A 15114-nucleotide genomic window follows, 5' to 3' on the forward strand; every position below is an offset into this window, starting at 1 on the left:
CACTTCTCATTACACTATATTACTTTATATAGGCTAACTGAGTGGAAGTATGCACAACTGTTCTCAAGGGGGCATCTTCCCATATATGTACCTTATTATTTAAAAGTGCACATAAACATTAGCTGTCAGTGTTGGGTGCACAATGAAAGGAACACTTTTAACCATTCCTAATAGCCTACTTTTCATTCTTGAGCACTTTTAATTCTCTGAGTTTGTTTATGTAAATCAATCTTCGAGTCAAAAAAAATTATGTTTTTATCGAGGTATTCCTTTTTGCCAGTGGCATCCGTCATTGATAATGTGATGACTGCTATAGTACAGTATTCTGATGAGAGATGACGGTTCTCTGGGGTTCGGCTCTGTACTGTCAGTCATGTGGCAGAACCGGTTTGTCCAGTTGCAGTGAACAAAAAGATTGAACTACAAACTATTTTGAGAGCACAAGTGAGAACGAGTGCGAGGAAGACAGAATGGAGGTATGTACTTTAATATGTTTTTATTCTCCAAATATAGTCTATATAAGAAAAATACCACTTTGCAGTTAGTTCAAAGGGGGTTGATCTCCTTTAAATTGTGATGAAAGTGTCACATAGCCAATTTTTCTTTTTTTTTTCCTCAGATCGTGTTTTAAACAACAGCGTAGAAATCAGGCTTACTGTTTGAAATTAGTAGCTTTTAATTAAATATGGTGAATTAAAAACATGATAAGAATGCTTTACTCTATCATTTTGTTGTCGTGTGAGGGGCTGTTCACCCTGAACACATTTTGCGTGCTGAAACAGTGTTTTTTTAGATGCCGTGTCCAGAGAAAAATACCTTTAAAAATAGTCTGGGTTCAATACAACTTAATCTCAAGTGACATGATGTTTATAACCACAAAAATATTTTTGACTCGTCCCTCCTTTTCTTTACGAAAAGCTAAAATTGAGGTTCCAGTGAGACACTTACAATGGAAGTCAATGGGGCCAAATGTTGGAGGGTTTAAAGGCAGAAATGTGAAGCTTCTAATTTTATAAAAGCACTTGCATTAATTCTTCTGTAAAAACGCTTGAATCATTTGAGCTGTAAAGTTGTTTAAATTGGCGTTTTTGTGGTTGTTTTAGGGTTTGTTAGTTGGATATACTGTATATGAAATTTAATGACAGTAAAATCATGTTAACACACATATTGTTTATGTCTTGTGTCTATACTTTTGAAACAGTATTTTAACGATCAAAATTGGCCCCATTGACTTCCATTGTAAGAGCCTCACTGTATCACTGTATGCTTGTTTTAAAGAAAAGAAGGAATGAGTTGAAATGTTAGTTTTTTTTTGGTAATCAACATTACGCACAAATGCTGTCGATTGAGCTTAACTTGTACTGAGCCCAGAATATTCCTTTAAGGTATTTTAACACAACGGGATGTCCTGTGCCGACTTTTGTACACGTTCCTTCAGCCTTGACTCGCATTAAAATGCGGCCGTTCTATTTGCGTCTTTTGGTCATTGCGTCAATTGGAATCGCTAATTCTATCAGGCCTAATGGAATGGAATAAAAAGCATCTGAGAGAAAGTTTGATCTCACTGGATAAACTGATTTCTACAGGGTTTTAGATAATTATATTCATATCTGAGGTTGTTTAATCTTTATCACAGCTATTCTTTTATTACATTGGCATGTGTTGGTGCAGGACATAGGGTTGCCACCCATCCAGTAAAATACAGGATCGTCCCATATTTAAAGATAAAATGATGCGTCATGTATTGAATTAAAAAAGTCCACACATTGGGCTAAAATGTGCTAATACTGTGGAGGGTATGGTAAGGGACATCTGAAAAGTCCCCACATTGGGCTAAAATGTGCTAATGTTGTGGACGGTATGGTAAGGGACATCTGAAAAGTCCACACATTGGGCTAAAATGTGCTAATGCTGTGGACGGTATGGTAAGGGACGTCTGAAAAGTCCACACATTCGGCTAAAATGTGCTAATGTTGTGGACGGTATGGTAAAGGACATCTGAAAAGTCCACACATTGGGCTAAAATGTGCTAATGCTGTGGAGGGTATGGTAAGGGACATCTGAAAAGTCCACACATTGGGCTAAAATGTGCTAATGTTGTGGACAGTATGGTAAATGACGTCTGAAAAGTCCACACATTGGGCTAAAATGTGCTAATGCTGTGGAGCGTGTGGTAAGGGACATCTGAAAAGTCCACACATTGGGCTAAAATGTGCTAATGCTGTGGAGGGTATGGTAAGGGCATCTGAAAAGTCCACACATTGGGCTAAAATGTGCTAATGCTGTGGAGGGTATGGTAAAGGGCGTCTGAAAAGTCCACACATTGGGCTAAAATGTGCTAATGCTGTGGAGGGTATGGTAAGGGCATCTGAAAAGTCCACACATTGGGCTAAAATGTCCTAATACTGTGGAGCGTGTGGTAAGGGACATCTAAAAAGTCCACACATTGGGCTAAAATGTGCTAATGTTGTGGACGGTATGGTAAGGGCATCTGAAAAGTCCACACATTGGGCTAAAATGTCCTAATACTGTGGAGTGTGTGGTAAGGGACATCTAAAAAGTCCACACATTGGGCTAAAATGTGCTAATGCTGTGGAGGGTATGGTAAAGGACGTCTGAAAAGTCCACACATTGGGCTAAAATGTGCTAATGTTGTGGACGGTATGGTAAGGGCATCTGAAAAGTCCACACATTGGGCTAAAATGTGCTAATGCTGTGGAGGGTATGGTAAGGGCATCTGAAAAGTCCACACATTGGGCTAAAATGTGCTAATGCTGTGGAGGGTATGGTAAGGGCATCTGAAAAGTCCACACATTGGGCTAAAATGTGCTAATGCTGTGGAGGGTATGGTAAAGGGCGTCTGAAAAGTCCACACATTGGGCTAAAATGTGCTAATGCTGTGGAGGGTATGGTAAGGGCATCTGAAAAGTCCACACATTGGGCTAAAATGTCCTAATACTGTGGAGCGTGTGGTAAGGGACATCTAAAAAGTCCACACATTGGGCTAAAATGTGCTAATGTTGTGGACGGTATGGTAAATGACGTCTGAAAAGTCCACACATTGGGCTAAAATGTGCTAATGCTGTGGAGCGTGTGGTAAGGGACATCTAAAAAGTCCACACATTGGGCTAAAATGTGCTAATGCTGTGGAGGGTATGGTAAGGGCATCTGAAAAGTCCACACATTGGGCTAAAATGTCCTAATACTGTGGAGCGTGTGGTAAGGGACATCTAAAAAGTCCACACATTGGGCTAAAATGTCCTAATACTGTGGAGCGTGTCGTAAGGGACATCTAAAAAGTCCACACATTGGGCTAAAATGTCCTAATACTGTGGAGCGTGTGGTAAGGGACATCTAAAAAGTCCACACATTGGGCTAAAATGTGCTAATGTTGTGGACGGTATGGTAAGGGATGTCTGAAAAGTCCACACATTGGGCTAAAATGTGCTAATGTTGTGGACGGTATGGTAAGGGACGTCTGAAAAGTCCACACATTGGGCTAAAATGTCCTAATACTGTGGAGCGTGTGGTAAGGGATGTCTGAAAAGTCCACACATTGGGCTAAAATGTCCTAATACTGTGGAGCGTGTGGTAAGGGATGTCTGAAAAGTCCACACATTGGGCTAAAATGTGCTAATGCTGTGGACGGTATGGTAAGGGACATCTAAAAAGTCCACACATTGGGCTAAAATGTGCTAATGCTGTGGACGATATGGTAAGGGGTGTCTGAAAAGTCCACACATTGGGCTAAAATGTGCTAATACTGTGGACGGTATGGTAAGGGACGCCTAAAAAGTCCACACATTGGGCTAAAATGTGCTAATGCTGTGGACGATATGGTAAGGGGTGTCTGAAAAGTCCACACATTGGGCTAAAATGTGCTAATGTTGTGGACGGTATGGTAAGGGACGCCTGAAAAGTCCACACATTGGGCTAAAATGTGCTAATGCTGTGGACGGTATGGTAAGGGACGCCTAAAAAGTCCACACATTGGGCTAAAATGTGCTAATGCTGTGGAGGGTATGGTAAAGGGCGTCTGAAAAGTCCACACATTGGGCTAAAATGTGCTAATGCTGTGGAGGGTATGGTAAGGGCATCTGAAAAGTCCACACATTGGGCTAAAATGTCCTAATACTGTGGAGCGTGTGGTAAGGGACATCTAAAAAGTCCACACATTGGGCTAAAATGTGCTAATGTTGTGGACGGTATGGTAAGGGCATCTGAAAAGTCCACACATTGGGCTAAAATGTCCTAATACTGTGGAGTGTGTGGTAAGGGACATCTAAAAAGTCCACACATTGGGCTAAAATGTGCTAATGCTGTGGAGGGTATGGTAAGGGACGTCTGAAAAGTCCACACATTGGGCTAAAATGTGCTAATGTTGTGGACCGGTATGGTAAGGGCATCTGAAAAGTCCACACATTGGGCTAAAATGTGCTAATGCTGTGGAGGGTATGGTAAGGGCATCTGAAAAGTCCACACATTGGGCTAAAATGTGCTAATGCTGTGGAGGGTATGGTAAGGGCATCTGAAAAGTCCACACATTGGGCTAAAATGTGCTAATGCTGTGGAGGGTATGGTAAAGGGCGTCTGAAAAGTCCACACATTGGGCTAAAATGTGCTAATGCTGTGGAGGGTATGGTAAGGGCATCTGAAAAGTCCACACATTGGGCTAAAATGTCCTAATACTGTGGAGCGTGTCGTAAGGGACATCTAAAAAGTCCACACATTGGGCTAAAATGTGCTAATGCTGTGGAGGGTATGGTAAAGGGCGTCTGAAAAGTCCACACATTGGGCTAAAATGTGCTAATGCTGTGGAGGGTATGGTAAAGGGCGTCTGAAAAGTCCACACATTGGGCTAAAATGTGCTAATGTTGTGGACGGTATGGTAAGGGACATCTAAAAAGTCCACACATTGGGCTAAAATGTGCTAATGTTGTGGACGGTATGGTAAATGACGTCTGAAAAGTCCACACATTGGGCTAAAATGTGCTAATGCTGTGGAGCGTGTGGTAAGGGACATCTAAAAAGTCCACACATTGGGCTAAAATGTGCTAATGCTGTGGAGGGTATGGTAAGGGCATCTGAAAAGTCCACACATTGGGCTAAAATGTCCTAATACTGTGGAGCGTGTGGTAAGGGACATCTAAAAAGTCCACACATTGGGCTAAAATGTCCTAATACTGTGGAGCGTGTGGTAAGGGACATCTAAAAAGTCCACACATTGGGCTAAAATGTGCTAATGTTGTGGACGGTATGGTAAGGGACATCTAAAAAGTCCACACATTGGGCTAAAATGTGCTAATGTTGTGGACGGTATGGTAAGGGACGTCTGAAAAGTCCACACATTGGGCTAAAATGTCCTAATACTGTGGAGCGTGTGGTAAGGGATGTCTGAAAAGTCCACACATTGGGCTAAAATGTCCTAATACTGTGGAGCGTGTGGTAAGGGATGTCTGAAAAGTCCACACATTGGGCTAAAATGTGCTAATGCTGTGGACGGTATGGTAAGGGACATCTAAAAAGTCCACACATTGGGCTAAAATGTGCTAATGCTGTGGACGATATGGTAAGGGGTGTCTGAAAAGTCCACACATTGGGCTAAAATGTGCTAATACTGTGGACGGTATGGTAAGGGACGCCTAAAAAGTCCACACATTGGGCTAAAATGTGCTAATGCTGTGGACGATATGGTAAGGGGTGTCTGAAAAGTCCACACATTGGGCTAAAATGTGCTAATGTTGTGGACGGTATGGTAAGGGACGCCTGAAAAGTCCACACATTGGGCTAAAATGTGCTAATGCTGTGGACGGTATGGTAAGGGACGCCTAAAAAGTCCACACATTGGGCTAAAATATGCTAATGCTGTGGACGGTATAGTAAGGGATGTCTGAAAAGTCCACACATTGGGCTAAAATGTGCTAATGCTGTGGAGGGTATGGTAAGGGACGCCTAAAAAGTCCACACATTGGGCTAAAATGTGCTAATGCTGTGGAGGGTATGGTAAGGGACGTCTAAAATTCCTTCATTTTATCCTATAATCATAATAATCATTATTGGAACCTTATTATGAAAGGTCTAGTTTTCATTGTGAGTTATGTTTGAATTAGAGAATAGAAGAGAATCAAGATGGTTTAGGATTGGTCCCAAGTTATTTTAGAAATACCAGGGGTCTCCAAGGGTTGTGATCCATCTAGTTGTTATAGAATGAAAGAATGTGTTTTGTGTGAACGCCCCCTAAGGCATGGGTTGGACTCTTTAGTCTACTCTGGGTTCTTTTTGTAACCATTCACTCTCTTCCCTGAACATTTAGTTCAAGTTAAAACAACATTCACATTCAACAAGAAAAACACCTCTTAGTTTACTCCAAAAAAAACTAATCAAATTGAAAATGAAGCATCTTCATGCTCTTTTTGGAGCTTAACCAGTGTGGCCACTGTGAACTGTCAGACATATAAGCTCATTCTAAAGGGGTGTTCACACACTTTTGCCCCTAGAGTTTAAGGGTGAAGCAAATTTGACTCTTCAAGGACATTGAGCAAGTTTCCATTTACTCTAATGAATGACCACCAGTGGGAAAACAGAGTACAAACGGGAAGAGTGTATGGAAAGACAGCATCATGTGAAAAACACAGATAGGCAAATGAGTTCCACTAAACTAACGCTTATGACAGATCCAAAGAGAGAGAGAGAGCAACAGTCACAGGTAACGCTTTTCCATCAGTTTCCTCTTTCATGTTCCTGTTTCATCTTTAAACATGTCTAATTCAGTTTGCCTGCCGTTTCGATTTTCACGTGCTCTGTCAGGGTGTTGAGGGCAATTCGCTTCAGGGTTTAATTTAAGTACATTCTTTGATTCCAACAGAGTACGACAGGCAGAAAACTCTAGAAGAATAGCTACGCCAGGACGAAACCTACCCACGTTTATTTTTTTGGAGGCCTGGACAAGCCCCAAATGATCCCTTTGATATAATGTGACGAGGTAAGATCAAATATTCAAAGGGAATACACATAAATAAAGCCCTTTGTTAGTCGTTGACTGTATCATGACAAAGGCTTTGTGAGTATGTGTGACTCATTGTCAATAGAGTAAGTCGTGACGATTTCATGGCAAACACACTTAAAACAGTGAAGCTCCTACACTGCCAACAATCGTATTTATTATTATTATTATTATTATTATTATTATTACTTAAAAATTGTTTTGTAATATTCAGTATTTTTTATTAGCAGTATTTTCCTTGTCTTAAATATCTAAACATCCTTTAAACAAGATAAATGACCTGACTTACTTGTTTTAAGTATAAATCGAACACAATTTCGAGAGGTTCATATTTAAAACAGGACACAACGTTGTGCCAATGGGGTGAGAAAAATAAACTTCTGTTATCTTACACAACTCTGGTACTCAGGGAAATGTATGTTTTCATAGTGTGGATATTTTTGCTGGAAAGCAAGACCAAATATAGTATTTTATTCTTTAATATGATTCCAATATAGTGTAAAACGTCCACCTGCGTGTTCAGGATTGTCCATGTGAAACAATTTACATACTTGAGCTTTTTAGCACATTTTTGTTGACCGATATTGGATGAAAGAGTATGGAAACAATGCGTTGCATTAAAGACGCAGGTGTGTGTTACGTCAGGTGTTTCTGCTTGAACTGTATCCAGTTCGTCCTGTTCAGCTAAATTCACTTTGAACGTGATTTAATAAGTAGGTCTGTGTGTTTTGTCTATAATAAATTCAACTCTGTTGTTTGAGCTGTTGTTCTCGATGGTTTCTTTAAGGTGTGCTTGTTTGTTTCATTTAAAAACAACACTGAATTGTCATTAGTGGACGGTTGTTAAAACTGAACAACACCTCTCGCTGTACTTTAGGCAAATCAGCGCATTTGCATGTTTTCCTTTGTGCATTTGACAGTTTGGGCTTCATGTTCCTATTTGTATATTGTTAATGTCAGGTGATGTTTTTTACGATGGCATAATCTGCTTTCTACATTTGCATGTAAGCATTCAGTAGATTGGTTATTCCATGTCAAATCAACCCAACTTCAGGAAATTCCCCGGCTGAAATGTTTTATTTTGTTAATATGCTTCTGAAGAAAGTATTACCCATATATTAAATGGCATGGACAATTTTTACTGTGTAATTCAAATGCTCTTCACCAGCAAAACTATTGGTCAAAAAAGCAACCGTAGAAAGGTGTCAGTGTCATTATTTTACTTTTCCACAGAGATTGGGAGGGTTATTACTGAAATCATTTGACTTCAGCACCCCTTGTTGCATTATAAGCCAATGGTGTGAGGCCAAAAATGGGAAAAAGCACTTTTTTGTGTCACTTTTCCAACTTTTAAGTGCTTATAACTCCAGAAGTATTAAAGATAGTTGAATATCATTTTAGATTCTAGTTTAGCACAAAACTATCTTTTTCATTTTGATATTTAAGGCCCCATGTGGATAAATCCCTGAGATATGGGGCTCTCAATGTGCTCAATGCTTAAATTGTTAAATTTTAGCTAAAGTTTAAAAAAACGTTTGTCACATGGCATGAAGCTAGTTTTTCTTGTCAAACAAAACAAAGGTCTGAAAAACAAGTAATGTTGAATGTACCTTTAATTATTCACATAAAAATTCAATTCAAAATTTCAGTTTCCGAGAGTCCAAACATCCTCCATGATGAATAGCTAGAATAGCACGTGGCTCTTCAGTTAGTGCAATAAAATCTAGTGTTTGGAGTTTTTTTCCTAAAAGTGTCTTGGCGTCAAAGACCATACATCATGGACATTCCAAAATTGGTAGAATGGTGTTCCCTGGGAATTGAACCCATTATCTTGGTGTTGCTAGCACCATGCTTTAATCCCAAGTGACTTGCAAAATGGAAATGCAAAAAGTTTTACAAAGTTGATCTTAGACTCTATATCTTAGATATTGACATGCTTCTGATTGTATTTCTTGGGTACAATGCAACCAAACCTGTCCTCTCGCAAGGATGATGTAACTTTGACATGTTATTATAACATCATAAAAATAGCACACACAACAATCATTCAGTCCAGTTTCATGCATTACATGAGACGCTCTCTTTTAGCTTGTTTGGTAATTCTATAGTATTTTGTGTGGATGTTCAAATTACGGTCTAATTTACCATTTTGTCTTGCAGCCTCTTCGCCCAGAGGAACGGTGCATCTCTACATGGATTTATTTTAAGACAGCTACAAGAAACTAAACTACACAGGCCACTATTGAATTGCAGCTTGAGGAGTTCAAAAAAGGTTACATCGTTTCAGGCCCAAGACTCTGCCGCTTTGGAAACGATTGGGGCAGAACATTATGGTTTGAAGACAATAAAATTTTCACCCCTCCTTTATAGACGGCCTTCATTTATTTGCATGTTTATTTCTATTTATTGAGAGTTGCACAATGAATAAACAGCCAGCCAGACATTTGACTGCTGGCTGAAACCGTACAGGAACAGAAAACGTTCCAACCAGCAAAGCCGAGGGAAGAAGGATGTTAGGAAATAATTCATAATGCTGGACAACTCGAAGGTCCACATCGAATTTGGTGTTGCCAAGACATTAAACATCTCTGAACCCCTGAAACCTCAAACATCGTACAGGAATGACAACATGACGGAAAGCCGGCCTAGTGACTCTTCTTTACCCTTCAATGTCAACGTTCACAGTCCTGTCAAGGAATCTTTCTCAAGTAGCAACGGCACTAATAGACCCCCCAATGCTTCTGAAGTCCAAGGAGCAGATAGCAAAGCACTTACCAACAGAACATCTTCTCAAATGATCACAGGAACTTCTGCAGTACACAAGATTGTCGACAGGAGGCAAAGTTTAGGAACAAGATCTGAGATCTCTCTGACTTCCAATGCTCCCACCGAAGGTTCCCAAAGTTCTGATGGCAGATTTCTCGTGACTCCTGCGAATGATCAAAAGAATGCATCTTGTAATAGCGGGTGCTCCTGTTGCCGGAAGATGCATAGGGCGTTTCTACACAGTTTGGAGGAGACGCCTTTGATGGTGTCTGGATTAGTACTGACGATCCTCTTCTGTGTCACTATCATCATTATCATCCCTTCCACTGGCAGGGTAAGATCTCATTGATTGATTCATGGACTGATTGGTGATTTAATTCAATTGTTAACTCTTTCTTTCACTCAACTTGTTAGCCAATAAAAATTATATAACTCATATATTTGTGGATGCCCCTGTTGGGAAGCCCAGGTCACAGGAGCTTAAAGGAATATTCCGGGTTCAATACATATTAACCTTGAGCGACCTCACGTCCACATGTGTGGACATAGTATTTCGGATTCACTATTAGCAACGCATAATTTAAATGAATGAAAAATGTCTGAATACTGTTCGCAAGTGTTAAGTGTTCAACTTCTGCCGCACTGCATCACGTGACAAAACAGCATGACGCTGTTTTACATGAAGCACTGCTACTGGCACAGTGCCAACAAAAGTGCCTCTGGTAAGAAAGCTCTTTATGTTTTTTGATTGAATCCTGTTTGGTTATAAAGAGAAGAGTCTCTAGTTTCGTTTGATATGCCGCTTTAAAAAATCTGATCATTTATGGCGCGTCAGCACTCTGATAAACAAGATGTCCACATATGAGGAAAATAAGACTATGTTCCCTCAAAAGTTGAAAAAACTTTTTTCAACTCCAACACATCTGTGGGTCATTTTGCTTCATTTTAATAAACATTTTGTTATATTTAATTTTGTTATCACTGTACAATACGGTTCTATGCATTCCTATACATGTACTGTGCATTATCACATTAAGAATAAATGCATTCATGCAAAAACTGATAAACGTGTCTTTCAGAGGCTTTATATGGATGAAAATAAGGTGCATTTTGAACTGTTCTGAGACCAGTGCAGACAGACAGCACACTGGAGGTTAAGTCATGCACTAAATAGGGAGCAAGGGAGCATCCTATATCTCTCTTTGCAGTTAAGTGCGTTCATTCCTAAAATCTGATCAAAAGTTCAGTTTCAGGCTGCAGATGATGTTTGGATCACTCAACATGTTTGACACACATGGGAAAATGACAATCTGTACATAGAGTAACCATTTATAATGTATAATTTTATACAGATCAAAAGGGGAATGGATAATGCACACATGTGGGTCTCAGGAGGTTATGCTTAATTAGTAGCATTTCTGGCATAATGTTGATTACCATAAACATTCATTTCAATTCGTCCCTCCCTTACAATGGACGTGAATGTGGCCAATCCGTAAACGATAATATACTCTGTTTCAAAAGTGTAGACACAGGACGGAAACAATACGCGAGTTCACATGATTTCGCTTACTAACCTTTTCTGTGTAAAGTTATAGCTAATTTAACAATGCCGTACGGCGGTAACCGTAAAACCCTAAAATGACTGTAAAAACAGCGATTCAAAGTGCTTTTATAAAATAATAAGCACCACATTTCTGGCTTCTGGTGTGACGAGTCGCTTGAGCTCAGATAGATTGAGCCCCAATAAAGCTTGAATTGAACCCAGATTATTCCTGTAAGGTTTTATTTTGTATTTATTTTTTGTGATTGTGGCAGCTGGTTTGTTGCTGGCACAAGGTGGTTCTCCAGCTGGTCTATCTACTAAACCACCATGGACCATCTTTGACCAACAAATAACCATGTACATTCAGCTCCCATCTTAAAGGCCCCATGAAATCAAAATTGGAGTTTTGTGGCTTTTAGTTCATGCCTATAAACTTTTATGTCAGCTCTATGCTAGTGGCAGCCTGCTCTCATGAAGATTACATGACCGTGGCCATATTCCTGCCAAATATTGTGCAGTTCCTTACATGTATTGTGAAAGTTCAGAGGTGAAATGTCCACTGTGTGGCACTTTAAGCGAGTAAAATACTCTCCCAAACAGAAGAGATTTTTAAGGTTAATGCTTTATCAAATTTTAAATCTACAAAACTGACATTCCTACCATTAACCTAAAACCTAAACCTAACCGGTAGTCTCATAAAAGATGAAAAACACAGCCACGTAATTTTGTGGTGCCTCTATGTCAATTTCGGCTCACGTATCTATGGTCACCCTTCAGGACTCGTACCCCAGTCAAAATATTTCACCACAGGAATGAAATCTGTGTTAATCAAGCCATTTCATGGGGGTTTTAACCTAACTTTTTACTTTTCATTAGTAATGTTGGAAGAAAGTCAAGGGTGTATTAAATTTGTCTCTCACACACTTTCAGAACCTGAGCGTTCACCTCGCAGCGTTTGCAGTGGTGTGTGTGGTGTTGTGTGTGTGCGTGCCTCTTCTCCTCTGTTTGCCATGTTTGCCGGTGGTCCGGCGGGGTGAAACGCCACTTGCGCTCTTCGTCTGGATCATGCTCTTTGTCATCGCCTTCGTCTTCATCTTCACTGGAGGAGTCGTCACTGCCTGGGAGCAGGTCAGAGCCTTGCAATGATACCACACTGATTACTGCTCATATATTATTAGTTTAGAAGCACACCACCAATATGGAAGTACTATCTGGTCTATATCACAGTGGTTCTCAACTGGTGGATCCCAAAATGACCCAAAAATGGATTGCTGGTTTGTTCTGATAGGGTCACAGACAGCAGGTGGAAAAAAAGTATCTAACCAATTAAAAAGTATCTAACCAATTGTGCAAAGCTTGGATAGCAAACTTTTAATCCCCTACAGTCTGATTAAACTCTACAGTATTTTGGCGCAAGTTCATTTGTCACTTGGGAGAAGCTCGTAAAATTAGCCAAATGTCAACATGGACATGTTGTGTGTCATGCCCTCATCCTAGAAAGCAATGAACAAAACTATCAAAGGTTAAAGAGAATAAGACCCAGACTACATTAAATACAGAATAAACACGATTTGTACCAACCACATTGTATTGTGTGCCAAGAGCACGAAACCATTGAAATACAAGAGTACTTTCCAGAAGCAGGCACAATGCATTTCACAAATTCGCACTCAAGACCCCGCTAAACTTTAAGCAAAATCCAAGAACGAGTTTATTTTGGTGGTTTGACACTGCTTGATACTGGCTGCCAGACACATTAGTAGGTGTGACCTATTTCACCGACTCGATGCTTTTGATTCCATCCTCCAAAAAGATTCGTTCAGATTCGTTCATTCGTTCTTTCATTGGCCGTATTTGCAAGTTACGGCTTTGCGTCTGTACATGCCACTAAATGACTGTCTTTTAATTAATGACATGGAACCAAATCAGTTATTCACAGCCAGAACAAGTCTAATTATCCTTAATTAAAATGTGTGTCTACAATACTACTAAGAGACTCTTAGTGTGTTTACGCATCATAAGTGTTTACCCACAAATGAAAACCAAGCACATCTATGATACTGTGAACTGCTGAGCTTTACAAAAAAGACTACAATACTAGCCTACCAATAAACTAATCACATGAGTTTCAAAAGTGTTCGTAGGTCATTGTAATGTGTGATCATCACTCACTTTTATTCATAATTAATTTGGCCCCTTTTCTTGTTGAACGAGATTGACGAACTGAACAAACGACATGCAGCTCCTCTCGTTCAGCTGGTCAGCAGATCGTTAATGAACAAGATGGTAGATTCATTTAATTCAGTCGCGAACGAGTTTACCAGTGCATTCAGTTCGGTCAAGAACGATTTGACAAAGGTTCGGTGAAGAGGTGTGTTCGTTAAGTGGGTCAAACCAATGATATGCTCCTTCACAGCCGCTCTCAAATGCTATTGGCTCGCACTAAAGTCAGTCTTTACAAGCAGCTCAAATGGTTCAGTCGTTCAGCAGATCCTCATTTACGAACCAGATGGCCGAATTGTTCATTTCGGTCACGAACGAGTTTACCAGTTCATTCATGAACAACATTTCATCTCGTTCAGACTATTACTGTTCAGTGACGGGTCGAACCTTAAAAGATTCGTTCAAAAAGACTGATTCGCCTGTCAACATCGCTACGCAGATTTATTAGCGATCTGGTCCAAACATACCCACATCTGTACGCTCGTTCGCATAGAGACATTTTCCAAGAGCATGTCATGTGATTTCTTTATTTATTATAAAAGGAATCGAATCTACTCAAATACTCTTAAGAGCCACTTCACGAAGTTGTTTGAAATGCTGCTTTACTCATGTGCTGTCTGAAGCCAGGCTGACACCCTGTTATACCATCTTCGCAGTAGTATGAATGTCAGATGGTAACCGGCGCATATAATGGCTGCTTATAGCGTGTTAGCATATTAGCACAATGAATGCAAAATGTAAACATGACAAAATACACATTAACCACATATACTGTATATTACTTTAAATCATCATTGAGTGGATAAAACAACTTATTTGGGTGATCTTGTGTCATCTATAACATTTTAATGTCACATTAGTTAAAGGTGCTGTAAGCGATTTTAGCGTTTAGAAGCTTTCAAGCGACTGAGCTTTTGGATTAGCCACGCCCCCTCGTTCCAAACCCCACCCCCCCAAAGATCATTTTGAGACCAAAACTGAGTAAAAGAGCAGCTTTGTTTGTTCTTGTGGCTGTCCAATTCAACAGTAGCACAATAGCGCCCTCAACTGACAAACAATATGAATCACAGCCTCAATGATCCTCTTCAAACACAACACTATGAGAACGAGCAAACTGATGAAAACCCTCTTCTGAACGCCTCCCAGAGCAGCTTGGCCGCTGTCTAAATGCTTGCAAACAGGATACAGTTGCTAACACTTCTAGAAGAAACAATTCCGGTACTGTGTTGGGTCGCCACTTGATGTCCAATATAAAATCTGGGTCCTAAAGTAAAACTCCTTGAGAACCACTGATGAAGTGTATATAAGAAACTGTTCCTGTTCAGCCTGTGTAATTTGTTTGCTTTAATTTTTCTTCAGGTGGCATTCTTTCTATTCCTCTCATTGTCTGTGTACACTGTACTTCCTCTTAAACTCTCATGGGCTTTGAGTTTTGGCATTGGAGCGAGTGTGTGCCATATTATCATCATCAGTGTGTATGTATCTGTCACCAGCAGAGAGACGAGCGACCTGGCAGTGCAGGTAACATGTATGCAACAGCACGTACACCAACTCATGAATAACGTCCCAGTTGGAT

The 15114-nt window shown here is 40.1% G+C and overlaps 1 protein-coding gene across 4 annotated transcripts in view; it reads left to right on the forward strand.

Annotated features, from left to right (window-relative positions):
- The first annotated feature begins 413 nt into the window (after window positions 1-413).
- The window catches only part of LOC127642925 (adenylate cyclase type 4-like), a 36683-nt gene continuing 21982 nt past the window's right edge, over window positions 414-15114 (forward strand). The window contains exons 1-5 of one of the 4 annotated variants that reach the window (XM_052125376.1): window positions 445-476; window positions 6866-6982; window positions 9164-10103; window positions 12246-12443; window positions 14898-15059. In XM_052125376.1, the coding sequence (XP_051981336.1) occupies window positions 9534-10103; window positions 12246-12443; window positions 14898-15059 (930 nt within the window). In that variant the 5' untranslated portion in view covers window positions 445-476; window positions 6866-6982; window positions 9164-9533. Of the gene's footprint in view, window positions 477-6610; window positions 6707-6865; window positions 6983-9163; window positions 10104-12245; window positions 12444-14897; window positions 15060-15114 lie in introns of those variants that run through there. The other 3 variants (XM_052125384.1, XM_052125393.1, XM_052125403.1) reach the window with 3 other exon arrangements.

The sequence above is a fragment of the Xyrauchen texanus genome, chromosome 1 (assembly GCF_025860055.1).
Source record: "Xyrauchen texanus isolate HMW12.3.18 chromosome 1, RBS_HiC_50CHRs, whole genome shotgun sequence".
In the NCBI taxonomy this organism is placed as follows: Eukaryota; Metazoa; Chordata; class Actinopteri; order Cypriniformes; family Catostomidae; genus Xyrauchen; species Xyrauchen texanus.